At 36.9% G+C, this 26,511-nt stretch overlaps 5 protein-coding genes across 10 annotated transcripts; 2 read left to right on the top strand and 3 right to left on the bottom strand.

Annotated features, from left to right (window-relative positions):
- On the top strand, positions 1,043-1,966 carry LOC109724544 (phosphopantothenoylcysteine decarboxylase subunit VHS3-like). 2 transcript variants are annotated; one of them, XM_020253392.1, is made up of 2 exons: positions 1,043-1,198; positions 1,321-1,966. In XM_020253392.1, the coding sequence occupies exons 1-2, from the start codon at positions 1,140-1,142 to the stop codon at positions 1,670-1,672; spliced, it is 411 nt and encodes a 136-aa protein (XP_020108981.1). In that variant the 5' UTR covers positions 1,043-1,139; the 3' UTR covers positions 1,673-1,966. The 2 variants fall into 2 exon arrangements, with proteins under 2 accessions (XP_020108981.1, XP_020108982.1); XM_020253393.1 differs by having other exon boundaries at positions 1,051-1,198; positions 1,324-1,966.
- On the bottom strand, positions 6,133-9,500 carry LOC109725287 (DNA-directed RNA polymerases II, IV and V subunit 12). Its single transcript, XM_020254428.1, has 4 exons — positions 9,424-9,500; positions 9,258-9,318; positions 8,731-8,823; positions 6,133-6,415 (listed from the first exon to the last, which is right to left on the bottom strand). Exons 2-4 carry the CDS (start codon positions 9,298-9,300, stop codon positions 6,393-6,395), a joined length of 159 nt encoding a protein of 52 aa, XP_020110017.1. The 5' UTR covers positions 9,301-9,318; positions 9,424-9,500; the 3' UTR covers positions 6,133-6,392.
- LOC109725270 (DNA-directed RNA polymerase II subunit RPB7) lies at positions 10,785-14,617 on the top strand. Of its 2 annotated transcripts, none has more exons than XM_020254388.1 (6): positions 10,785-10,946; positions 11,054-11,219; positions 11,358-11,408; positions 12,124-12,189; positions 13,327-13,395; positions 14,009-14,617. In XM_020254388.1, the coding sequence occupies exons 1-6, from the start codon at positions 10,831-10,833 to the stop codon at positions 14,072-14,074; spliced, it is 534 nt and encodes a 177-aa protein (XP_020109977.1). In that variant the 5' UTR covers positions 10,785-10,830; the 3' UTR covers positions 14,075-14,617. The 2 variants fall into 2 exon arrangements, with proteins under 2 accessions (XP_020109977.1, XP_020109979.1); XM_020254390.1 differs by having other exon boundaries at positions 13,327-13,473.
- On the bottom strand, positions 15,544-18,588 carry LOC109725063. Of its 4 annotated transcripts, none has more exons than XM_020254120.1 (2): positions 16,544-18,588; positions 15,544-15,784 (listed from the first exon to the last, which is right to left on the bottom strand). In XM_020254120.1, the coding sequence occupies exons 1-2, from the start codon at positions 16,952-16,954 to the stop codon at positions 15,770-15,772; spliced, it is 426 nt and encodes a 141-aa protein (XP_020109709.1). In that variant the 5' UTR covers positions 16,955-18,588; the 3' UTR covers positions 15,544-15,769. The 4 variants fall into 4 exon arrangements, with proteins under 4 accessions (XP_020109709.1, XP_020109708.1, XP_020109711.1 ...); XM_020254119.1 differs by having other exon boundaries at positions 15,544-15,774; XM_020254122.1 differs by having other exon boundaries at positions 16,646-18,588.
- LOC109725061 (pyrophosphate-energized vacuolar membrane proton pump) lies at positions 18,805-25,280 on the bottom strand. Its single transcript, XM_020254118.1, has 8 exons — positions 24,873-25,280; positions 21,969-22,543; positions 21,368-21,747; positions 21,002-21,088; positions 20,589-20,919; positions 19,827-20,237; positions 19,402-19,461; positions 18,805-19,301 (listed from the first exon to the last, which is right to left on the bottom strand). The coding sequence occupies exons 1-8, from the start codon at positions 25,120-25,122 to the stop codon at positions 19,095-19,097; spliced, it is 2,301 nt and encodes a 766-aa protein (XP_020109707.1). The 5' UTR covers positions 25,123-25,280; the 3' UTR covers positions 18,805-19,094.

Here is a 26,511-nt window from a genome sequence, read left to right as displayed (position 1 = left end):
AAATTGATATTTTGTCCTCAGATCCAGTTTGGATCTTATAGGAATTGGTTGTGAAATTAGTGGGAAAAGAAACATATTTTTTATTAAAAGGCTAAAATGTAGCAATTTACACTTTGCCCACTGAAGTATAAAAATCTTATAGTGTTTATAAAAATATTACAAGATTTGCACTTGCAATCCTTCAAGGATTCTTTGCAAATTTGTTGTCTATTTTCATTTTTAGATAATAAGTTGGGGTGGAAAATTAAGTGCCCGTGAAAAGACGTCGTTTTTATGATTTCCCTGCTGTTGTTATCGATTATTCTTACAGGTTTTTTTCGCATCTGGACATGCATTGCCTTTCCTCCCTCTGAAAAACCGTTGTTGGTTTGATACTGTGATTCGTTGTCGTTAACCAGTCCAAGTCAGCATTCAACATGATGGTCGACGTAAACATCAAGGGCCAAAAAGCGTTAAAGCGTAAAGGTAGCACGCGAAGGAGGTTTCTTCCATCCTCACGTGCGTTTGTATGCATGTGCATATGCAGATAAACATGCGCCCGCCCGCACCCGCACGTGTTTTGTGTGTTAATTTTTGAAAAGCCTTCTTGCCAAGCTACCTTTATGGCTTGTAGTTTTATGCGTATCCAATATCTAAACCCTTAACATTCTTGCGACCTTTATTCTAGATGCTTAGCGTGCATGGTATACATATTGTAGCTGCATTATTGAACTTACCATTGGCGTCATATTTCTGTATTTGTTTTGTTTCCTTTTCTTACCCTGCTTTTCGTTTCCACCTTTCTTTCTTTCTTTCATGCATTATGAATTTATAAGATCTTGTTTTTTTAAAAAATTTTAATAAAATTCTATGTTTCAGCTTCAGATTATTGTTTCTTTTAAGCGTATTATCCCACATTTTAATAACATTGTTTGTTGCTCTTATAGATTTTTCTTTTTACATGCTCCTTTAAACTAGCTGTACTGCTATCAACTTTTATCATAGTATTTGCATAATGTTGTCTTTCTTTGTTGTTCCTCTTCTCTGTTAGTATACTGTGATCTTTTAGAGTTCTTGCATTATAGTCATCAATAGTTTGCTAATTTTTCCTCCGGTTTATTTTACTGTTTAGTTGCTCACGACTATGCAACTTCTTTCAGATGGGATCGTTGCCGAGTGAGGTCGTTCCTTGTCCGGAAGAGCCACAAGTAATTTACAGGTAAATTCCTTTTCTCTCTCGCTCTTTTCTTTTGCCATATCTCTCATCTGTCTCACAACCAAACGCTGTATGTTAGTTTTTATATTTGTTCAATTCTCACAATCAAACCATGATTGTTCTAGAAGGATACTAGGCAAAAGCAAAAGCGAAACCGTTCCCGAGAACAAGGACGACGGCGAGTCGGACGACGACGACGACGAGGATGAAGAGGAAGACGATGATGGGGAGGATCAGGACGATGATGGGGGCGAGGATGAGCAATCGGGTGACGAGGGGAACGAGAATGAAGGAGGTGAAGACGACGATGACCCTGAGGCCAACGGCGAAGGGGGGAGCGACGACGACGACGACGAAGAAGACGACGATGACGACGACGATGACGATGATGAGGAGGGTGAGGACGAGGACGAGGAGGATGAGGACGACGAAGAAGATGAGGAGCTGCCCCAGCCACCCTCTAAGAAGAGGAAATGACCTGAAAAAAGGGGGGGGGGGAAAGAATGTTGGTTGCTTAAATTTTAGGGTTCCTTACAGCTTTGTGTTTTAGTATGGGGGGAGTTTGTTGGTTGGAGGAATAGTCTTTAGGGGGGGGGGTTGGGGTTGTAGTGTGTGGTTAGGGGTTACAGTAGGGGAAATAGGAAAATGACTTATTGTGAATGCACCTCTTAAGATTTCCCTTATTTTGTGTTCTTTTAACTCTTGGAATATCATATTGCTGTGGACATTTTGTTGTGTTGTGTAATTCAAGTGGCTTTTTAGTTTCCAGTCTCTCTACCATGTCTTACATTATCAGCAAGCATAAATCTGCTACCTGTTTCAGTGCTGACACTTGACTGTTGATACTTTATTGGCACCAAATTCTCCATTACACAGATTTTTCAAGTTTGAGCTTTGAGGATGAAAAAGTACTTGGTACTCTCCTGTTCTGACAAATGTATTAAGAAACTGATTTATGTGATTGTTAGGACTCTATTTATTGACTTTAAGACTTCACGAGAACTCAAACAATTTTGATAAGATTATTTTGAAGGCTTAAATTATGCTTTTGGTTCTCAAACAATGAGGCACGGAGTATTTTGGTTCTCAAATTTTTATTTATTGTAATTTTAAGTTCAAACTTTCTAAATTGTTACAATAAAGCCTTACGGTACAATTAAGTTGTGTATTGGTTCTCGAACTTTTATTTATTGTAATTTTAAGCTCAAACTTTTTAAATTATTGCAATAAAATCTTAAATTATTGCAATAAAATCTTGCGGTACAATTAAGTTGGGTGAATGGTGACGCATGGCAAATAGGATAGAAATATGGCAGTTTTTTGTTGATGACGTGGCAGCCACACATCAATGGTACATTATCATTCACTCAATTAAATTAAGACAGAGGACTTGTTTGCAACAATTTTAAAAATTTGAGTCAGTAATTACAAATAAGTTTAAGGACAAATATGACGCACTCGATAGTTTGCTGACCAAAAATGTAATTTTACCTTATTCGGAAAGATGGCCAAAAGTGCGATTTTATTCTCCTCGGAATCATCAACTTTGATAAGGAGTAGGGATTCTTCCTACAGATATTGTTATTAGGAGAAGGATTACTTCTTGGTCTACATTTCTCCTCCTCTCTCTCTCTCTCTCTCTCTCTCTCTCTCTCTCTCTCTCTCTCTCGTAGTGTGACCACTATATCCTGATTCAATTAGGTCCCAACTATTCAATTTTTATTGATGTTGGCAGAGGGCCTGTTTTTGAGAAAGTGAGCTCTTTGTCACCGACTTAGCATTTTTATTTGCAAAACCCGTGCGATGCCTATCTTTCTGTTCGAAGAAGGACAAGCATAACTCCTTATTGCTAGCCTGAATCTCCGCGTTCTATGACTGAGTACGCAAAAAAAAAAAAAAGAGAACGAGGCTGAGGTCCAGGCTAACAACAAAGAGTTAGGCTTGTCCATCTTCGAGCAGGAATGCGGGCACCGTACGGACTTTGTGAACAAAAACGCTGAAGTCGTGATAGCGTGGAGATCACGGTTATCATCGGTAGCTTTTCGGTTGATTTTGGCGCCGACTTTTTCGAAGTTTTCGAAAGAGCTCGGTGGCACGTCTAATTTGATGTTGCGAATGAGGCAGTAGGCATCATGTGCAAGATCGAGGTGGTTGTAGCTGCGCTCAAGGTGGTTGCAGTCGCGGAGAATGTTACATTGGGCTTTTGGTGAGATTAGGGTTGATGCAATGAGCATGCTTATAGGTGAATGGTTTAGTGACCAAAGTGAAAAAAATAGGTCAAGGTTAGGGACCATTGTGAAATTAATACTAGAGGTTATGAATCTGATTGCAAAAAAAAGGGAGGGTGGTGGTTTCTTCTGTCTCTCATTCCATTTACTTGACGGATCAGAACGAATCTGGACGGCTTACATTTTTTAATATTTTTTATTCCCACTTACTGCCCCATTCGGTGCGGATCGAAATGGGAGCTCCACTAACCGGGATCCATTTGCATCCCTACTTCTAACAAGAAAGCCCCCTTTGAGGTGCCGTGGTTAGATATAATCGTAACATGGTGTAACTGGATACGCATATAGTTAAAAGGTAAACAAGTACAGAACTTATCTAAACTATGAACCAGTTTTAGTTCACTATCTAAGCTTTCAAAATTTTGATTTTACTAACCTTTCAGTCGGTTTGATTTGAGTCAGTCGATGACACTTTGAGTTTCAAATTTGAATTGCATTATTTATTTTGACAGATTTAGTTAGCATATTTTATGTAATTGTCGCAATTACAAATTCATTAAAATAATCAAGTATCTTAAATTTTAAAGTCAAATGTCGTCGACTAACTCAAATCAAACAAATTAAAAGCTTGAATAATAAAATCAAAAGTTTGAAAAGATTAGATAGTCAAATCAAAATGATTCATAATTCAAGTAAGTTTTGTACATTTTTACCAAGTAAAAAAAAAAAAAAAAATACAGCAACAACATTTAACTATATGCATTTTGTTTGATTAAATGTAGCAGAAAGTGCTGCATTCATAAATAATTTATTTGGCTGCATGCATTTGAAAATTTTGCATTTATAAGTTTCATCACTCTGAGGTTACCTCTCATGCAGAAAAAGTATTATTTTCTATGTAAAATGTGATTAGAAAGATAGAATTATTTTTCGTTTAACTACAGTTAGAATTGCGGTCAATTTAAACATAATGCAGTTAAACCTTCCCGTGCAGCTCTAACAATAGTTAGATTCAAATATATCAAACCAAATACCGTATTTAAATTTATAAATAATTATAACTATAGTAAAGTTGTGGATATATATAACCAAACAGCCTCTAAAAAATGTATCAACTACACAAAAAGTAACCCAATCTGATCATCATGGGACGCTGGAATTGGAATCTGATCTGAAGACTGAAGGTAAAGATTTGAACCTCCATAATGCTATGGATTAAAAGATTAGATACCCTAGAGAAGGCAACTATGCTACTCAATTTTACAATTGCGATATTCAGTGGGTAAAAATGTACAGAACTTATCTAAACTATAGATCATTTTGCTTCGACTATTTGAACTAGGCTAAAATATTATTAAAAGAACTAAGTCAGTGGTGCTATTAGATTTTCGGCCCTTGAATGAAGGGATGTGCGGTTAGAATGATAGTGATTCCTTAGGGCTGAGTGAGTAGTTGATTGATAGTATGATCTAACGGACATAATTTGTTTAAAAGGGTAGATCTAACCGCAGAACTTGGTAGTGCCAAATGCTTGATGTTATAGATAGTATTATAACCGGACTCCGACTATCCAATCTTTTAAAATGTTTGATTTTAATATCCAAAGTTTCTACTTAATTGATTTAATTTATTTGACGATTCTTCTATTTATTTGATTTAATTTATTTGATAACTCTTCTAACATAAATATAAGCTAACTAATTATTTCAATAAATTTATAATTACATAAATCATATATAATATATATCAATTAAAGCCATAAAAAATCATTAACAGGCTCACATTTTTTTAAAAAAATTAAAAGATTAGATAGTAAAATTAAAACTTTTAAAGATTAAAGAATGAGGTCAAAATAGATGATGGTTGATGCCAATTTCATACACTTTTACCAATTTAATGATACTCAAGCTTCTCCCTCTTTTTTTTTTTTTTTCTTTTTTCTTTTGATACTAGGGAAAGTCAATTTTGTTGCAAGAGGATGCTCCAGTAATTGTAAAGAACTTTGGTGGTGTCACTCTAACATAGCACTTACATATTTATTCATGCATTAATCTCACAGGTTCTCTGTTTTGAATCTAAAGATACTTAGTTTGAAGTGGTCTGTAACTTTGCACTCTCTCTTCAATGGTTCAGCACACAGCTATTTGAGTTTTGGAGACAGTGTTAACTCTACACACTGGCATTGCCTACATCCTTGTACAACTAAACCTCTCTAGTTTAATAAAATTTGCCTGCGAGCTTTCACTCGAAAAGCGAAAAATGAGAGAGGAAGCAAAAGTTGGGTAGAACAAACATACAAATTTCAAGTGTAGTTTTGGTGTATGCCGACGCCGTCATACCTGCAACTCATATCACAATCGCATCAAACAATAGAGGTTAAGATTTTTTCAAGTACACTACCGAGAAAGAGTGACGATAATTTTGCAAAGTGACTGCCCATATCAACACTCCCATCTAATGAAACCACATAAATGTGGAAAAGAATTTGGTTAGGACAACAGGAGTACGACTCTATGATTCATTGAATAGCATCCATGCGAATCTCAGCACAACATTCAGTACTATTCAACAGCTCATACCTCAACTGTCCTGCATGCTCTATTAATTACCACCCCCCTAAATGCCAAGGGCCTTGCAGTAAATTACGATCTAGACCTCAAAGACTACACTATTTGAGGTAAAGCTCGATCATCCTCAGATATATGCTACAGCATGAAATAATTCTAGATTTATATTAGTGCGATGCCATGTTTATATCTAGATTCAGCAACAGATAGCAAACCGAACTCCCTCGGAGTGTAAGTCGCAAACACATCACAGAACAATCATGCAACCACGGCTACACCATGTAAACAATGCAAGAAAAGAATTTGATCTGACTGATAAACGTCCAATATTACGTTATAGATCACAAGTTCGACAAAACATACATAGCGTTTCTCACCGGCGAAATTAATCTGCATTCATCCTCAGCGTGCTTCGTATTGAACAACTGGAACAAAGATGACAGAAGTTAGTAGGAGACCAAGGGAGTGTTAACGGATTAAAACAGGCGAGGCAGATGAATATAAAGAAATAAAATCTAAAATAGATGAAAATCAGCACGGGCTCACGGCATGTATTACTTTGTGATAACGAAGCAATTTCAAAACAAAGTATTAAGACATTATGATATCACAGTATCAGTAGTTTGCATTAATACCCCTTTGGATGGGCTCAAAATACTGGTCTGGACTACAGTCCATTTTGAAATGATTAAAGCATATCCTGTTGCCCTAACAGAATATATTGTGGCTCAATCAAATATCCATTTTGCTCCTATATCAAAGAAGACTGAATTGCCCAAACAGGCCACCATTCAACTCAAAAGTATCAGAACCTAATACTAAACAGCGTCACAATATGTTGTACACAGAGTCGTGATTCTATGATAAGAATGAAGAACTTAAACATCCGGCGTCCAAACATTCACTTCCGACCAAACACTCATTAAATGGGGACGGCTACCATAGAAGGACAAAAATGAAAACAACGTGATTTCAGTGTTTATGTCTTTCTACATCTAGGCCCAAGAAAAACAATTGCATCAGTCCAAACTTCAAAGGAATAGGAAAAAAAAAGGGGACAAAAACACACCTCTAAAGACTCGACAAGAATAAAAGATGAGCTGTCAAGAGTATGGTGCGGAATAGAATGAGCAGTTGGATAAATCTAACATGTATAGTATGCAATCACTAGTTTGAGGCCGCAACTCTTCTAGGATTCAACTCACCTAGGATTCTTGGGGAGAGGACCAAGTTCGCCCTCGCTAATTCCTTGATATTATAAGTACCGTAATACATGAAATAAACATATAGGAAAATACATAGCAAAACATAATGCTTGATCATCGGACTGGTCATCAAAGATTGATGCAGCATAAATCTCGTTTTATTTTCGAATGCAATTTTCTTTTATTTTGTAGGTTTGTGTTTGATTCGGACTTAAATCATTTAGTTTTAGTTGATTTGGCTAACCCAAACCCTTTTCTCCCATAAACAAAAAAACAATACCAAAAAGACCTTTGGGATTCCCCAAAAAATAAAAAAAAGACCTTTGAAATTTTCAAAATTGCTTCGTTTTCTATGCATCATGACTCTTGGGTGACCGTGTTATGTTGAAAACGAAAAGACAATAATTTATTATCAGAAGGCTCTCAACACTATAAATATATGGTTCTTGAAGCCTTGAGAGATATATTTGGATGAATAGAAAATTCTACTCTTACTCTTTATCCTTGGTGTTCTACTTCCCGGTGAGATCATCGATGCTTCTTCCTCGCGCCGAGATCGTCTTCTTCCTCAACTTGATCGTTGTCACTTCTTCCTCATGACAAGATCGGCTTCTACTTCTACCTCTCCTCTTCTTCCAAGTCACTACCTCATCTTCTTCTTCCCCGTTGCCGAAGTTCTACCCGTGGTGTACCGCCCTCCTCGTCGATCGTGGATCCCCCGCAATCGTGTGAACGGTGCACTTTTTGTATCTCTCATCTCATGACATCCTATTATCCCCTTTTAATCTAGCCTTTCACCATTATCAACCATATTTGCCAAACAACCAAACCTAAAGCTTTAAGTCCGATAAAGCCGAATTTACCTTTTGAAACTATTATATATATTTTCAGTTGGTTGTTATTATCTCATATATCGAAGGTTTATCATTATCTTAGTTTTGCTTCAATTCGATTTTAATTTTTCATCTTGCTGAAATTTTTGCTTCCTTGCTTTAATTATAGTAAAGTTCGCCGGAATCGATAAATTGAAGCTAGTTTATTTCAAGAAATACCTTTAAACAAAAGCAAACTTGAAAATTCAATTTTGGCAACCTCTCGGTTTGCATCAAAGATTGAACCTATGAGTAATTTCCTTGAAATAATAGTACTTACATATGCACTGTGATGTAGACAAATTTCTTTTATGCTTCTTCGTAAAAAAAAAAAGGAAAAAAAAAATTGCCCCATGAACACAGCTCGTCCAATTAGGTGACGTCTTATGCTTTTCACACAATATTTCCTTTTAATGGAATGATAGTCTAAGCCAGAAACTCGAAGCAAGATGAGCCAATCCTCGAGGACTTGTGCAATTATGCATGAGGCTCGAAACTTTCCTAGATGTTTAATAGAGAGCAAGAAGCATGCTTGAAATTGAGACATGTCACATCATCAGCAGCAACATCCAACCAAAGAACTGAATCAAAATAACAGGAACAAACAAAATACCACCATACTTCAACAAGCAAAAAAAAAAAAGAAATTCAATGTACGCATACTTCTGCGGGTGCGTTTCTTGTAAAGGATGCGGTATCCACACTCTCTGCACTGAATCACATCGCCGGGCTTCAGCGTGTTCTCCGCCCCACAATCTAGTCATCAATCCAGTTCAATCATTTTATCATAGAAATTGGGCACTAATATAAACTTATTTGGTGAAAATGTATTTAGACCCCATCAACTACTAGCCATTTTGTCTCCGTCAATCTTTTTTTTTTATCAACACCCCCTCTAACTTCCAATTTTATTTTATTTGTGTGCTTTTAGCCAAATGCTTTGAGAATTTCACTAAATCAAACAGCGATTCCGTAAAATTTGATGGCACTGATCGGTTTTTAGCAAACAAAACTGTATCAGTCAACAACTACTATTAAATTCACAAAATCCCCAATTTAACCAAGTAGAATAACTCAAATAAAAAAAAAAAAAGCAAGGAGGTATCAATCAAAAGAAAATAAAGTTAAGGGGGCGTCTCAATACATTATGATCAGTACAAAAGATAAATCACAAGGAAAGAGACATATACCTCCGCAAATATAGCTCACAGGTTCGGGTTGCTGCGGATCCATGAATCAAGGGCTCGAAATCTAGGGTTTATGCAACAACCACAACGATCCAACCGATTAGGGTTTAATAAGGATAATAACTGAGAAGGGATTAGAGGAGAAATCGCAGGGATTCGCGTCCCCTACCTCGATTAGGGTTTCGTTTTCGGGGCCGAGCGAGAGAGAGAGAGAGAACGACGAGGTCGCGAGGGTTTATATTATATATATATAGAGAACAAGAACAGAAGAAATAAGGTAAAATGTATTTATGGTCCCTATACTATACGTTTCGTGCAGTTTAGTTCCTGTGCTAACTTTTTCGTTTTCATCCCCAACTCTTTACTTTTTTGCAATCAGATCCTTAGCGTTGAGAATTAATTGCACCGTTAGTCCCTAATCTTTATCCTTTCGTTACTTTAGTGCCTAACCTCCTCTCCTATATGCCCACGTATGGTATTAAGTCCATTTCCACCACACTCACTACCGTTCTCCATGGCTGCGGCTATTTCGATCCTATACGCAATGCCTACTTTCTCTTTCAGAGGATTTGACATTTTCGGCATCGATTCAATTAGTCAAGTACTGTATCGTCAAGGTTTTCTAAAAAATTTTAAAACGCTGATATCGAGCATGACTGGAATCTACTGGATCAAACAAGCTGAACATGAGAGAAATTTTTTTTATTAATAGACTAAGAAAATACTATAATTATAAAAATAGTAATCTGAAAATTTATTTACAAAATTAGATTTATACGGTGAATCATTTACTACTTTCGAAATGCGGTAAATCATTCACCGCTTTTTTCAAAAAATTGAAACTATTTTTAATATTTAATACTATACATCTTTTAAAGTTTGGAGGTAGAAAATATACAAATTAGAGTAAAAGCGGTGAATCATTTACCATTTTTAAAGTTATCAAACTATTTTTATAAATATAAATTTTAAATACTTATTTTTATATTTAAAAATTTTGTAGGTTTAGTAGCTCAAAACTCCTACAAGTGAGCCCACGTTTGCTTGTTTATTACACGAGCCTAGCGCAAGCAGAGTAGTTAAAATATCGAGGTGAAAAATTCAGCTCTTTGATAGCAAGTTAAAATAATAGCCCTACTACTAGATGAAAAGCTGCAAGTAAATTTAAAAATTAGAATTTTACTCTATAAAAAATTGCACAAAATATAATTCTTTTCACATATGAATTGGTTTAAAATCTAAATAGAAAAAATTTATAATATATATATACTCGAAACTATATCAAACCGATCATCAGCGATCTTATCTCATCTCGTGTTTTGCTCATTAAAATTTCGAGGTGAAATATTAAACGAATCGAACGATCTCGAATTTATTTCGAATCGAACATGAGCAGACTCGCGAACATCGAGTTGAATTGCCCGCCACGCCACGTAAAGTATTGCTCTAATTAAAATTTTGCAAGGATAAATCAGCAATTTTAAAACTCCGTAGGGATGCATATGAAATTATTCCTACCTATATAAATAGTAATAAGAGAGAGAGGAGAGAGAAAGTAGAGAGAGAGAGAGAGGAGATGTTCTTCCACATCGTGTTGGAGCGGAACATGCAGCTGCACCCGCGGCACTTCGGGCCCCACCTCCGCGACAAGCTCGTCTCCAAGCTCATGAAGGACGTCGAGGGCACCTGCAGGTAAAACCCTAACCCTAACCCTAACCCTAACCCTAACCCTAACTCTTACAGAGGATGCCCTAAACCCTAAACCCCCTTCGGCGATCTCTTCTTTGCTTCGGTTTTAGTGGGAGGCATGGGTTCGTGGTGGCGATCACCGGGGTGGAGGAGATCGGGAAGGGGCTCATCAGGGAGGGCACCGGCTTCGTCACCTTCCCCGTCAAGTACCAGTGCGTCGTGTTCCGCCCCTTCAAGGGCGAGATCCTCGAGGCCGTGGTCACCATGGTCAACAAGGTCTCTCGATCTCGATCTCGATCTCGATCTCGATATCTCCATTTAGGGTTTCTTTCGGGATTTTAAGGCGTGGTGGATGGATGGATTGATGAATTTATTTATTTATTTATTCGTTTTTTTGTTTTAATGTTTCCGCAGATGGGTTTCTTCGCAGAGGCAGGGCCGGTGCAGATTTTCGTTTCGAATCATGTAAGAATTTTTGTTTCTGTTGTTTTCTTGTAATTGGTAATTTGTTTGAGTGGTTTAGGTATGTGCATGGTAGAATACACACACACAAAGGAAAAAAAAAAGTGAAAATGTGATGAAACACCTAAAACTATAGGCTGGTTTGAAATTGACGACTTTATTTTCTGGATTCAAGTTGCCCTAGTTTGTTAAAGTGGGAATTTTTAAAATTTAGCGTCAGCTGTAGCTATTAGCCGTTAATTGTTAGTGAAATCTGCAGTTTCATTTACTAAACAGTGGTTAAAGTCATTTAGTTTAGCAGAATCATTGTTAGATAACTTTAGATTATCAAAATGTCCCAATTTGATTGACTAAAGTTATATAAATCAAAAGATCATGATGGGGCTTCAACCACTGAAATTAAACATATCAAAAGGTGGTGCTCAATCAGAAAAAAAGTGAATGTAAGGGTCTCTTTCAGAATAGCATATATATATACAATTTTTCTGTACAAAATAGTTGAGAAAACACATAAATTTAGTTTGTAGCCTCATGGGTTTTAACTTGAAAGGTATGGAATTAAGATTGGCATGGTACAAGTCGAGAAACCCCTGTAGATCAAGTTGTAGTAGGCTCTTGTCTGATATGATGGAATTTAATGTCTCTTTTTCCCTCTTTGTTGCTGATACCTTCTTTGTTGCTGTCTGTTTTTTGTTTCTTTGTTTTTCTTTTTTTTCAGTTGATCCCTGATGACATGGAGTTCCAGTCTGGAGATATGCCAAACTATACAACATCTGATGGATCGGTATGCTTTGTTCCTTTTCCTACATTTCTTATATGTTCACAGTTACAAGTGAAACACTAAAAACAGGAATCAGACTGAAATATGAGTTCTAGCATGTTGGCTGAATTATGGCTTTCAATCTTTTTAACTGAGTGAGAAGGCATGGATTATAGTTCACTCTGTTCATTATTTCTTAATGAGTTCTACTGGTGGCTGTGACTATTTTGAGACGAATCGAAAGTATACTTTCAGTGGTATATGGTAATAGACTAATTGTTCACTGAATGATTAGAAGAAGAAACAAGACAATTTGTATTTGACCTTGCTATGCATATTTTGATGATTGTTGATGCCCTATTGCTTACAATCTAACCCAACAGAGGTTTTTATTGTAATATGTAGATATGATTGTTGAGTACTTTATTGTTCAGAACGTGTAGATTGTGGCAGGATTGGCTGTCACAAAACTGAATGAAGGATGACAATACTCATGCTACAGAATCGGCCTGGTTTGGAGTGATTTGAGAGGCATAATACTGGGTCAGGGTAGAGAACTTCATGCCACTGCGAGTTTTGGAATAAATGGGCCTAAGTTCTGCCGCTCACTAAATCTACCCAAGGCCACCACTACCTGGATAGAGAACTTTTTTCCTTTTGGGTATGGGTGTGTTGATTGGGTGCATGCCTGAGAGTCACCATGTCCAACATGAAAGGGAGGATCTTAGTTGGAAAAAATTAGATACCTCTTTTCATTTGCTTAGAATTGGTTGAGTGATCAAGAAAAGAAAATACGGGAGAAAGGTAGGTTAAAGAAGAGGGCTTTACACTTATTTCTTGATAATTATCTGTAAGTAAACGCAAGCAATATTTTACAATTTTGAAGAGCATATTTAACATTTGCAACATTCTGTAACATTAATGATACATTGGGTAGTTGAAGTTCTGACATAATGTGGATTTAGAAGTTTAAGATGCATGTATGCAGATGTATGAATTGATAATGCATGCATTAATTTAGTCAAGATTCAATAATAACAAATTTCTTTACCTTAACTACTTTTCTTTTAGAATGGATCTTTGCTCTTTTTTCAGGCTGCGAATAAAATGTGCCAGCATGCTTTTCTTTTTTGCTAACCTCTTTGTATTGATGGTTTGTAGGTGAAAATACAAAAGGATAGTGAGGTCCGGCTAAAGATTATTGGGACTCGTGTTGATGCCACAGAGATTGTACGTCTCCTGTTCCTTTTAGTCAAGTTTCATGGCTAATGTTCATGCCGGAAGAACTCTATTTACGAGTTTATGCAAGTTTGTAACCTCAAAGCACGTTCAATATTTTTATATCTATTGCTTGGTCTCGGAGATCTCCATTAAAATGCTACTTCTGTACATAAAACGATGCTGACAATTTCATAATTTTCAAGTAATCTTAATGGAAGTTCCATGTTGATGCTAAAGCACCTGTGCGGAGTCGGCTTAATTAGATTCATTTGAAAGAAAGATTTATGGCCGAGTTATTAGAATAATGTGCAATTCCATAGCGAGTTTTTCTTGATTATTTTGAAACTATGGTCTGTAGTGTTTTGCTCTTTATATTTTGATATTTGATTATCGGATAGACAGATTTGCTTCCAAGATTCTGATAGTTCATTTTTCTGCTTCCTATGACTTGGCGAAGTACTTATGAGCTACTTGATGTTTGGTGCATAATGTTACCTTCATTAAGACTGGCATACTATGAAAATAAAGATAATTAATGGTGTGATTATTAATGTATTTCTAGATTATGCATACATAATTGTATCTTCTTTTTTTTTTGTTTTTTCTTTTTCTATATGTGCAGTTCTGCATTGGGACGATAAAGGATGACTTCTTGGGTGTTATCAACGACCCAGGTGCAGCTTCTTAGCGGGCAGATAGGAATTTTGATATGACAAAATTATAGGTGGCGTTGTTCATGTTGCGCACCACCGTGTGTAGGATTTCAGTGTAACTTGAACTTCGGAAAGCGCCCTTGGAATCTGCGTTGTAAAATATTTCACACATCGTCAAGCATGCATAAAGACATAATTTAAATCAGCAGTCCTAATTGTTTTCTTGTTGGTACATCAGATTTTGCCTTTGTGACTAAAGTTGCTTCTCAAATGCTCAATGCAATCTCCGCGAACCAGATTAGGGTTCCTTTTGTTGTACCTTAAATTAAGCCCTCGAAGAGGCTAAATTGTCTTTTTTTTTTTCCTATAAGCATTTCACAAGGCAGGGACTCTGTTTCGAGAGGTCTTTCTACGAGTTTGATATTTCACATTCATTTGTCGCCGCATTGGATACCAAAACTGCCAAGTTGATCTATTTATGGTTTGTTTGTTAAGAATTATGGGATATTACCAATATCTTGTGGTAAGCAGAATGGTGAAACAAGATCCTGAGTGAATCATAGTTGCACTTTTCCGTATCTTTTGATTGAGAGTTAGCCATTTTGAGGACTCAAAAAGTGTTTTTAATTTTCTTGGAACTTTGTTTGTAATTTGCTGATTTTTCGGATCCACTGGATATGCATCTGCCTCGCCCGAGGAAAGTTTACTGTTTGAGTTTTATTGTTCCAGAGCTTGTCTTAGCATATGATGCGACAGTAAAACAAAAAAATTATTATATTTTTGAGTGTGGATGGGCTTCTTATTTACTTACTGTGACTTTTTTGTGAGGAGCAAAAAAAAAAAGAAAAAGGAGAAAATATTGGTACAAAAAGTTTGGTTTTTTGCTTGGTTGGGGGGTTTCAGGTGAAGCATTTGGTTGAATGTAGAAGTTAACAAACTGTGATAATGTAGAATCAGTTTGTGGTGCAGACAGAGTGCAGAGCATGTTGCAGTAAAAACTTTAAATTAGAGCTTTTTTGCAGTAGTGAATGTGGTGCAGCACTAGCGCGCTTCACCAAACAGGTCTCATACGTTAAAAAATATGTAAGTTGCAACGATAAAATCATTAGAAAAATAGTGGTCTCAGCGTATCTCATAAGGATTATTTGTCAATTCAGTACATTTTGCGTGTTTGATTATAGGATGATATCTTTTTAAAGGCCATTATTTTTTTAATTTATAATCTTTCTGAGAGTGCTTTACTTTTCTTATTGAAATTGGCGAAATTGGCACAATACAACTGGGGTTCCCACATATTTTATTATGAGAACTCTAATATATTTGTCAAAATCGTATATCCGTTGTAGGGTGCGGAATAATCAAATTCCTTTTACTATTTTGTGCTATGTAAGGCTACAAAACAAAATATGAATTCCAAAGTTATTCAAAAATCAATTTTACAAATACAATGTCAATTTTTATACAGAATAATAGCATTAAAAAAAAAATGCTGTAAACTATCTGATAAGTTTGGAATACTAAATACCAATCCATTGAATTGTATGCTAGCTTTACAAATGAAGTTCCATGTTCTGATCAGAGTCCCCTATTTTTCAGTGAACTAACTTACATGTTTAAACAGCTCAGGCTAGTTGTCGAAAGCGTCGACGTTGATTTTCTTCGCTCGTCGCGCGACGAGTGTTGGAGTTAGATCTTGGTGTAGCACTCCCAGTAATCCAATATCTTTTCTATCATCCTGCATGGTACTAATATCAAAACAGTTAATGAAGCAACTGCAAAGATGATAAGTATATATATAGCATGTGGAAGGGAACTTGTGTTAAGTGCACACAACAAAAAAATTGTGCATAAGATTCAGTATAGGGTGCTTCAAATAGTGGTGAATATTTTGAAATAGGAAAATGTATGGATGGATTTATGCTTGAATTAGAAAAAAGAAAAAACAAAATTTGAAAACTTTCAAAGAGAGAGGAAGGAGATAGAAACAAAAAAAAAAAAAAAAAAAAAAATCCAGATGCTGTTATGTGAATGATCTTAATTGTGACAGGTAAAAACTGATAGAAGAATCAAAAGACTCTTCTAAATAAGCTCAATATATAGGGAAAAAAAAAAGAGAAAAGTGGTAGTTAATGGAAAATATAACACTTTAGCTTAGATTTTTTTTTTTTTTTTAAGGGTTCACATCCTCTGCAGATCTAATGTGCAAGAAATTCCTACGCATCGCTTGATTTAACCATACATATTAAGGCAGAAGTCATTTTAAAACTATTTTGTCGGTTGTTTATTAGATCATCATCAATAGCGGAGATGACTCTCATATTTTAGATAGACGGTCAGATCAGCCGTATGCACAAATTTTCTGCACACTGAGTCTGCAAAAAATATGCATATGCTGTCATAACAAACTAACATTACTTGAAATGCATATAATTAAGCAAATTTATCTAGAATAAAATGACAAAATATATATAAATAGGAAACTTCCTTAAAAGATCAGGTACTACCTTGAGTGGATCAAATGAGCAAACCCTAGGAGGACAATCAAGCCTACACTCTGAGCTTATTATACTTAGATGCTCTCTTATCATGTGAAGCTTGTGAGATACCTCACTCATGAGGATGTCCCTATCCTTCACACAATCCAAAATAGCCTCCTTCATGAGCCTTGTGTCCTCTTCAAGAAACTGCATCTTGGCATGGATCTTTTCACACAACTCGCGCCGGACATCGATCGCGGAGTTCCTCTTCATCTTACGGGGATCGAAAGCCATAGGATTCGCCGCCGCAGCGCTCGAAACTCCTTGATCATTGATTGTTTCCTTTGAACCGCGGCGATCAAGATCAAATTCACTCCCTGGAGCTTCTCTTCCTGTTTTGCGGATTGACGGTTTCTCATGTCTCAAACTACTTTTCATTTTGCTGGATTGTGATATTCCTCAGAAACTATGTTAAGTTCGCCAAACTCTGGAGGGTACAATAATTGAAGGGTTGATCAAACATGGGAAAGGAAAAGGCGCACCTTGTGACATGCATGCATACCTCCATGTTCCTGTTTGGCCCTACTTGTGGTTTTGTTTTCAGCTGTCTGGTTTCTATACTAAAGCATCCGGCAATCTAAGAAAATCTAGAGTTTTGCTGAAGCATAAATCAAATCTCAAATTTTACGGACGAAAGGCAGAAACTCTGATAAGAATAGCTTCTCATATACAATATTATACCTTAATAGAAGGATCATATAAAATATAAAACTAGAGAGTAACAATAGGAGTATATATATATATATATATATGGAGATTCAATGTATCCATCAGTAGTACACTCACAAACACAAATCATAAGAGCAAAAGACCCAGAGCTTGAAAAGAGAGAGAGAGAGAGAGAGAGAGAGAGAGAGAGTTGTGTTGGTTGTTTGTAAAGCTTTTTATTTTGCTTCTTCTGCAAGTAAAGGAGAGAGAGAGAGAGAGAGTGGAGTTTGGTGTTATAGCAGGAGGTTTGAGAGTTAGCAGTTGTTGTTTTGCCTGCAGCCTGAGAACATTATTAGTTCCTATGATGTGTGCAGTCTGTCCGTTTAGCAGGTACAGGACAAGGAATTCTATGCAACAGTGAGGGGAAAATATACAAACATCCCCCTAACGTTTAAACTTTAGTAAATACGTCTCTAAACTTTTTCAGGTTTCAGTATTTGGATATCAGAATAGATTACGTCAAATGTCTAAAACAAAATAGCATATTCAGTTTTATCATTTTTTTTTTCGAAATAAGTTAAATCACTTTACTAAGAAATATATTATTGTACCAAATCATGGGTGATAATATTATACTGAATAAGTTATCACCGAATATACACAGATGCATTGAATATATAGATGCACCGAGAGTAATAAATTAGTTTATTCTAAATAGTAATAAGTGTAGGAACTAAAATAAAACTCTTTAAAGAGTTTAGGGATATTCTAATATGGAAAACAAAAGTTTGAGGTCCAAAATGAAATGTAGCTAAAAGTTTGAGGACTAATAGTGCAATTTATGCAATTTTATCAGATAAATTACACTTTTGATCCTCAAACTATGAGGCTTGCAACACTTTAGTCCTCAAAACTTTAATTCATTGTAATTTCTTTTTGAATTATTACAATCAAATCACACAATTTAAATTTTTTGACTAAATATTGATGAATTATTAATATAGAAGTGATATAACATCTTAATTATCGTCGTATCATCAATTACGACATTGCTATATTACTTCTACATTAATAATTTATAAACTTTTAGTCCAAAAAATTAGGTTGTGAAACTTAATTGCAACAATTCAGAAAATACGAACCAAAAGTTGCACCGAATTAAAGTTTTGAAGACTAAAGTGTTACCCACACATAGTTTGAGTACCAAAAGTGTAATTTACCCCTATTTTATCTACTAACTATAATAAAAAACTAAAACATATACAATTCTCTTTCAATTTGATTTTGACCAAGTTCAAAACCACAAAATAAACCCCAAGCTTCAAATTTTTTCGATCCCCACTCATCAAAAGATTTTTATTATTTTTTTTTGAATTTAGTAGCAATTATGTTTCACAATTCTAGTCACAAAGAGTTGAAAAAAAATTTAAACAATCAAACAACAAAAATAAACAAAGTTGGAGGATCTAATTAAAAAATTGCTACAGTTGAGGGGGTTGCAATGCATTTTAACCTTCCAATTATCATGAAATATACATAAAAGCAACTTAATGAATGCAAAAACATTGAGAGCACAGAGATAAAATAGCCAAATAAACATTTCTGACGAAAACTGATTATAACTGATTCTGAAATTTGATCATTGTCGTCGTCGTCATCATCATCATCATCATAATTTACCTACCAAAGGAAAAATTCAACAACTATTTGTCCAAATTGATCCGGCAACTCATCATTATACTGCTACAGTTTCGAAATCGGCGATAAAAATGAGAGAATATAAGTTCAGGATTTAAGGACCAGAGAGAGATACTATAGAGAGAGCAAATTGGCCCGACTCGTCTTCTTCGCTTTCTTTTTCTTCCTCTGTTTAGAAGATCTTGAAGAGGAGGCCGCCGTGTGTGGCGAAGAAGGGAGCGAACACGAGCGATTCGACGGCCATGAGCTTGATCAGGATGTTGAGCGACGGCCCGGATGTGTCCTTGAGCGGGTCTCCGATGGTGTCGCCGATCACAGCAGCTTTGTGGGGATCCGAACCTTTCGGGCCGAGCATCCTCGCGTGCTCCGAAGCTCCAGCCTGAAGCAAATCACAGCAAGTGAAAAATGTTTATTGATGCACCGAGAATTCTTTTATTTCTCCTCAGATTGAATTATTTGGTGTACAATAATAACATTACCTCAATGTATTTCTTCGCATTATCCCATGCACCACCAGTATTGGATGCAGAGATAGCAATCTGCAAAATATACAAAAAGAATAAAAAAAAATCAGAAATGAAGTAAAATTGCGGGTTCCTGATCTTCGAACTCAAATTTTGGTTGCATGGCTAAGAGTTTCAGTTTCAATAATATGTTCTTTGAAGCTCGTTTCATGTAACAACTCTCCCCGTTCTAAAAAGAAAAATATGATACATCATTGCTCGCATCCAGAGCAATGGTGGAAGGATTTAATTGCTGCAAGAAACAAACTTTAGAATCTAATTTATTTCAATTTGGAGTTCTCAAACTGGAGCATAACTTGGAAATGAGAATTACAATTAACCTAAATATAGTGATAAACTAACTCTTCAAAGAAAAATGGATCCAAGGAAATGTTACTAACCTGAACACCAGAAACAAGAGCGCCCGCAAGAACTCCCGAGAGGGTTTCGACGCCGAAGAAGATCCCGACGACGAGTGGGGTGAGCATGACAAGGGCGCCGGGAGGGATCATCTCCTTAATGGAGGCATCAGTGGAGATCTTGACGCAATTGGCATAATCGGGCTTAGTAGTTCCCTCCATGAGGCCGGGAATGGTGTTGAATTGCCGTCGGACTTCCTCGACCATTTTCAGGGCTGCGCTGCCGACACTCTTCATGGTCATGGCTGAGAACCAGTAGGGAAGCATGGCACCGACGATCAACCCGATGAACACTTTGGGGGTCAAAACATCGACGGTGGAGATAGCAGCTCGGCTTACAAATGCACCAAAGAGTGCGAGGGATACCAAGGCCGCAGAACCAATGGCAAAACCCTAGAGAGGAAAAATAGTAAGTTGATTGCATTTTCTTTTGATGTGAGAATTTGGTTAAATTAGCAATACTGATGGTGAATCAATTTGATATCTCAGAAGATGTCTAAATGGTTTAATGAGGGCACTAAAATATCATGCTAACCCACCGTATGAACTAAAGAATATAAATGCTAATGAGGTGCAGGAAAAACAACATCTAGGAAAAATTCTCTTGAGCAGATTTCAAATTTGAGCATCGCATTTATAGAATCTGGGATCGAGATTGAGAACAAAGGAGCAGGCGCTAATTTCAAAACACAAGACCGCCGATGTAAAAGAGCAGCAGGAAAATAATAAAGCAGCTCAACATACCTTTCCGATGGCTGCTGTGGTGTTTCCTGCAGCATCAAGAGCATCAGTTCGCTCACGGATCCTGTGGCTCATCCCCGCCATCTCAGCAATGCCTCCGGCGTTGTCACTAATCGGTCCGTAGGCGTCGATGGCAAGGCCAGTTGCAATTGTGCTGAGCATGCCAAGAGCAGCAACTGCAATACCATACATGGCGGCTAAACTAAAGCTAACGAAAATGCTAACAGCAATGGCAAAAATAGGGATGATCACGGATTTGTATCCCAAAGCAAGCCCGAAGATCACGTTAGTGGCTGCTCCAGTTCTGCAGGAATCAGCAACATCTTGCACAGGGCTGTAATAGAAAATTAAGGTTAAATCTGCGCAAAAAGGAAAGACGTCAGAAATATGAAAAACATAGAGGACTTAATATTTACCTATAAGCGTTGCTCGTATAGTACTCGGTGACAAACCCAATGACCAAACCAGCCCACAAACCGATTGCAACACAGAAGAATAGTTCCCTGCCAAATTGAGCAAAAAGAAAATAATGAGCAATAAAAAAAATTAGTTGCCAAAGTTGGCTTTACCCTTACGAAAATCATATATGCATACATATATCCCTTCAAAATCCATATTTTCTCACATACCCACAAAAACTTAAAAGTTGGGGAATCATCCAGTTTGTGGGGAAAGTGGGTACAGATGCAAATTCAGGTTTTCAGGTTGTATGTACCGTGATATTTTTGCCGAGCTAAATATGCAATTATTTCAAAATGAATTAACTAAAACATGGCACATACCAGTTCTTCACAGTCTTCTGGGCGCCAAAGTTGAAAATGGTGAAGGACGACGGGAGAGCTAGCCAACTGACAATTGCTATCCCAACAGTCATAAGGGCAGTAGAAATAATGAGCTGCTTCTTAAGAGCAGGCTCGATCTCCTTCACCGCCTTGATCTCGAAGATGTCAGTGGCAAAAAGAGTGGTGATCAAGCAAACTATGATACCCATCGAGCTAATAAGTAAGGGATACACCATTGCAGTGAACTCATGGTTGATCCCAAAGGAAGAAATTGAGGCAACAACAAGGGCAGCACATGAAGATTCAGCGTACGAGCCGAAAAGATCTGATCCCATTCCAGCGATATCACCAACATTATCACCAACATTGTCAGCAATGACCTATAGGAAGATAACAAATGTTTGTCAACCTCAACAGCAACATCGAACGAATTCTAGAAAATGTAGAATATGTTGGAAAATATAAATGGAAAGTGCAATATGTGCTAAGATGGGTACCGAAATGACATATGGAAAAGCCCAATTACTAACACTAAATGGCATTCCTGAACAAACATAAACATTAACAAAGGTTCAACAGAGGCAAGGACAGAAAAACTTACAGCCGGGTTTCTAGGGTCATCCTCAGGAATATTCCTTTCAACCTTCCCAACAAGATCTGCCCCGACATCAGCAGCTTTGGTGTAGATACCTCCACCAACTCTACCAAACAAGGCCATAGAAGAACCCCCAAGTCCATAACCAGTAATAGACTCAAAAAGCCCTTCCCAGTCATCCCCATAGTACAACTTGAACAAGTTGATAGCAATGTAAAGCACGAGAAGCCCATTCGCAGCAAGCAAGAAACCCATCACCGCGCCAGAGCGGAACGCAGTAATGAAAGCCTTTCCGACCCCCTTTCTAGCTTCCAAAGTAGTTCTAGCATTGGCATATGTGGCGATTTTCATGCCAAGAAAGCCAGAAACTACGGAGGTAACCGCACCGAGTAAAAAGGACACAGTACTGAAAATAGCATTAGCGAGGGCCGGCTTGCAGGTTTTGTCCTTGCTGTAGGTGCAGGGCTGGCTCTTTGTGCTGAAACCCTCCACAGAGCCAAGGAAGAGAAAGATCAGGATCGCAAAAGCCACCATGAAGATCCCGACATACTGGTACTCCGTGAATAGGAAAGATGTGGCTCCTGTTTACAAAAATTACGGTGGGTAAAAATGCTAATACGGTAAGTTCAAGTATTTTATACACCACGTTTAGGATAATTTTTTTTTTAAAATATTGTACACCACATTTGGACGTCTAAGGATAAGACGCCGTCTATTTAAACAAGAAACTTAGGATACCAGAAAAGGACAAATGGTAGTACTTATGAAGATACTAAAGCAGGGATAGAATTCGCAAGCAATGACGTCCAACCAAAGGAACTCTATTAATTCCAGATAGCAACATGTGAGTGTCTAGTTGTTAATTCGCTGCATTTCAATATAGAAGGCAAAACACAACAAAACAGTAAGTATTAAGATTTAGTACCGTTTGGTTCGGGTATAAGCAAAAACTAGCTATTACAGGGATAGGTACAAGTATGGGGATAAGAAAAATAGTGTTTGGATGAAAATTGGGTTGTTCCCGGGAATAAGAACAATTTTAGGTAGTTTTATATAGAAAATGGAGGTGTTGGTGGGGATAACCGAGAACTACTATTCTCGGGTAAAAAATTAGCGTTTGGGTATAAAGGGGGGATAAGGGCCTATTCCTATCCCCATCCCCTAACCAAACGCTTAAGAATAAGGCAAGATTATCAATGACTAGTAAAAGAATGAGGGCCACCCAAGCCTGATCCACCTAAGAAGTCCAATTGAAAGAAGCAACAATTTCAGCCACAAAAAGAAAAAGAAAAAAGAATAAAGAAAACAGCTATAATCTTCAGTAATCAATCACCATCCAAGCTGCTTTTCCCTATGTCTTACAAGATAATTAGTTAAAGTCAAAATAACAACAGAGTGCATTATACAGAAATGTGATAAAAAAATATGATACAAGATTACCAATAAAAATTTTCAAGAAAGATGGGGGACAGATAAAAAAATTACTGCAGCATGAGAAAAAAAGATACGAAAAGGAGGGGAAATAAAGCATGATTTCTACAAGCACGTGACCAAACTGCGGCTACGAAATTCTTCTTTCATGGCCAATAGAAAATAAAACACATGCCACCCAGATTAGATCTGAACAGCAAGTAAATCACCACAATTTGGCGAAAAATGAATGACTGTAAAAAATAAGAAGATAAAGAGTCCAATCAGCACTGTATCGCAACTGCATCTGCGATTCAGCAGATTTAGGAGGATGGTGCTGTACAAACAAACTTGTTATACAGCCTAAATTCCTGAGACAAGTTTCACGGAAAACACAGTACAAAATTGACCTCAATCCAATCCCACCTAGAGATTAAAAGAAAATACTACTAGCATGTTGTGAAAAAGAGTACAAGGTTATACTTCATAAATGTTTACAATGACCATCTCCAATCATCCCACTGGGGAAAAAGTATACAATGACCACAGAATAGATAGTATTTGAGTATGGCATCTAATGAGAACGTAATAGAAAGTATCCAAGTGTTCATTACGACGTATCGTACTTACTCAATATCCATAAACACATTCAATATGTCATCAAATATACTAAGTCATAAGCAATCATCAAGTAAGAATAAGTCAACAATCAGAGCAGGTATTATGAGCTAGAAAAACATAAAAATTTGATGTAAAATCTCTTTCAAAGCCATCAACAAAGACTAAATCAGCAACTATTATCTTCTCGGCATGTCTAATATAAAAAAATTATTAATAAAACAAAATCTTTAAAGGAAAACCCATAAGAATACTTTTAAATGAGAACGAACACCCACAATAATTATCCACATAACAGGGCATTAATCAGAAAAATCCCAGATGGCGGAAAACAAAAATATGCAAAAAAAAAAAAAAAAAAAAAAAGAAGAAAACTTTTCAAATATAACAATAGAATATAAATTAAAAAGAAAAAAAAAACTAAGAGTATCTTAAAAATATGACCTTTACTAAACAAGTGAGACTATTTCAGCAACTAAGATTTCAAAATATCAAACTATCATAGAAGCGCGCATTGTATTAGAGCACGAAAATTTTTTCAAAATATCAATTTTAATCTGAAAACAGAAAAATTTTAGGAAATCAGTTCAGAGCAGCTATAAGAGTAAAATCTGAATAAAGGAAAACATAAAAGGGAATTTTTCACAAAAAATAGCTTAAAAACAACAGAAAGTAGAAAACTCCGGTAGCTACAGCAGATCTAATAAACAATAGGAAAAAAAAAAATCTCTTTTTTATTTACTTCAGCAACTACGAGATCTGACCCAAAAACAAACCCTCCACACAAATTTCCCCTAAACCAACGCTCAAATCGAGTAAAAACACCGCGAGAGCTCGACTCAAATTGCAAACTCTCCCCTTCTCTCGATCGATCTCTCTCACCTTCGGAGATGGCGGCCTGGATCTCGGCGCACTTGACGACGACGTTGTGGTCGTTGAGCCCCTCCTCCTCCTCGATGAGGTAGTCGCCGAAGCCGTTCTTCCCCCCCTGCGGCGACCCCCCCTGGCGCTCGGGCGAGAGCTTGACCTGGGAGACGAGGAGCCACTGCACAAGGGAGAAGCTTATCCCGATCACGGCCGCGACCGGGATCAGGATCTCCGTGAGGAGCTCGGGGAGGATCGTCGCGCCCATTCCCGCGAGAGAACCCTAGGACGAAGACGACGACGACGACGACGAAGGGGCGGGGAGATTAGGGTTTTTCTTCTTTTCGCTTGGGGGCGCCCTCGCGAGCTCGTTCGCGGACGCTTCGGGTTCCAGCGCTCGGTTTTTATAGAGAGGAGAGAGAGAGATAAAGAGAGAGATGGTCGGGGAAGAGGCGAAGAGGGAGAAGAGGGGGTTTAGGGGGTAAAATGGGAAATGTGAAAACGGCTAAATTGAGAGGCACTTTTCTTTTCCCCCTATTTTTGTGCAACAAATTTCCCTGTTGAGATATATAAATATAGAATTCGGCTACTATACTATCTATATACCGGAGCTCCAGTACAATAGTCTTATTTTTAATTTTAGGGTATTCTAATTAATAATCCATACCGTTAAATATGATCTGGGATATATGAAATTTTTAGGAATAAAATTTTAATTTTTTTCGACATTGTTTACTTAGTAAGTAAATTATGTAAAAATGGAAGGTAGAAATTGAATAATCTTTAAAATTTGAGTATAGGACTTTTAAATTCAAGATAAAAAATGTTAACTTTAATCTAGATAGTTTAAAAAATTTTCTATCAAAATTTGAAAAAATTTAGATTCTTCTACACCGTTAAACTCCAAACTCGTTATAGTAGCCATTGAAAATTGACAATTTTGAAATGATTTGATCATAAAGAAAACTATATCGAAAAAATATAAAATTTTATTTCTAAAAATTTTAAATACCCTAAATCAGTTTTAATGGTGTGGATCGTTGATTTGAACACCCTAAGGGCATGTTTGGTTCACCTATTTTAAACTATGGAATCGGAATAAAATTCATTGATTCCGATAGTTGTCGTTTGTTTTATAAGAATCGGATTCCAATTCCCATTCCACTTCGGAATGGGAATGGCCAAATTCATTTATGATCCAATCCAACTTTGAATTCCGGATTGGCTCTGTTAGGCGCCGAAATCCTTTATCTTTGACTTGGTCAAAGATCTTTCTAGGAGAGCGTATAGGGATGCAAAACGGCTTATGGTACTGACCCTCGAAGTTTGCGCCCTTCGACTAGATTAAGCGATTCGGCTGACGAGGGATCGGATCAGCCAAGTTCGAAAACCTTTACTGTAGACTCGGTTTGGCTGAAAGAGCCGAATAGATAAAATACACAGTAATTGGTCGGCTGATGAGCTGAATATATAGAATACACAATGATTGGTCGGCTGAAAGAGCCGAAGGCTTTTATATATTAATAAAACAGAGTGTGCCCGAAGGGCATACAGACTCTGAAAATCTAGTTTACAACAGAGTGTACCCATGGGGCATACAGACTCTGCAAATATAGTTTACAATTGGGTGTGCCCGTGGGGCATACAGACTCCAGAA

Source organism: Ananas comosus, linkage group 19 (genome assembly GCF_001540865.1).
Source record: "Ananas comosus cultivar F153 linkage group 19, ASM154086v1, whole genome shotgun sequence".
Taxonomy (NCBI): Eukaryota; Viridiplantae; Streptophyta; class Magnoliopsida; order Poales; family Bromeliaceae; genus Ananas; species Ananas comosus.
This window is presented reverse-complemented; position numbering and strand designations above follow the sequence as displayed.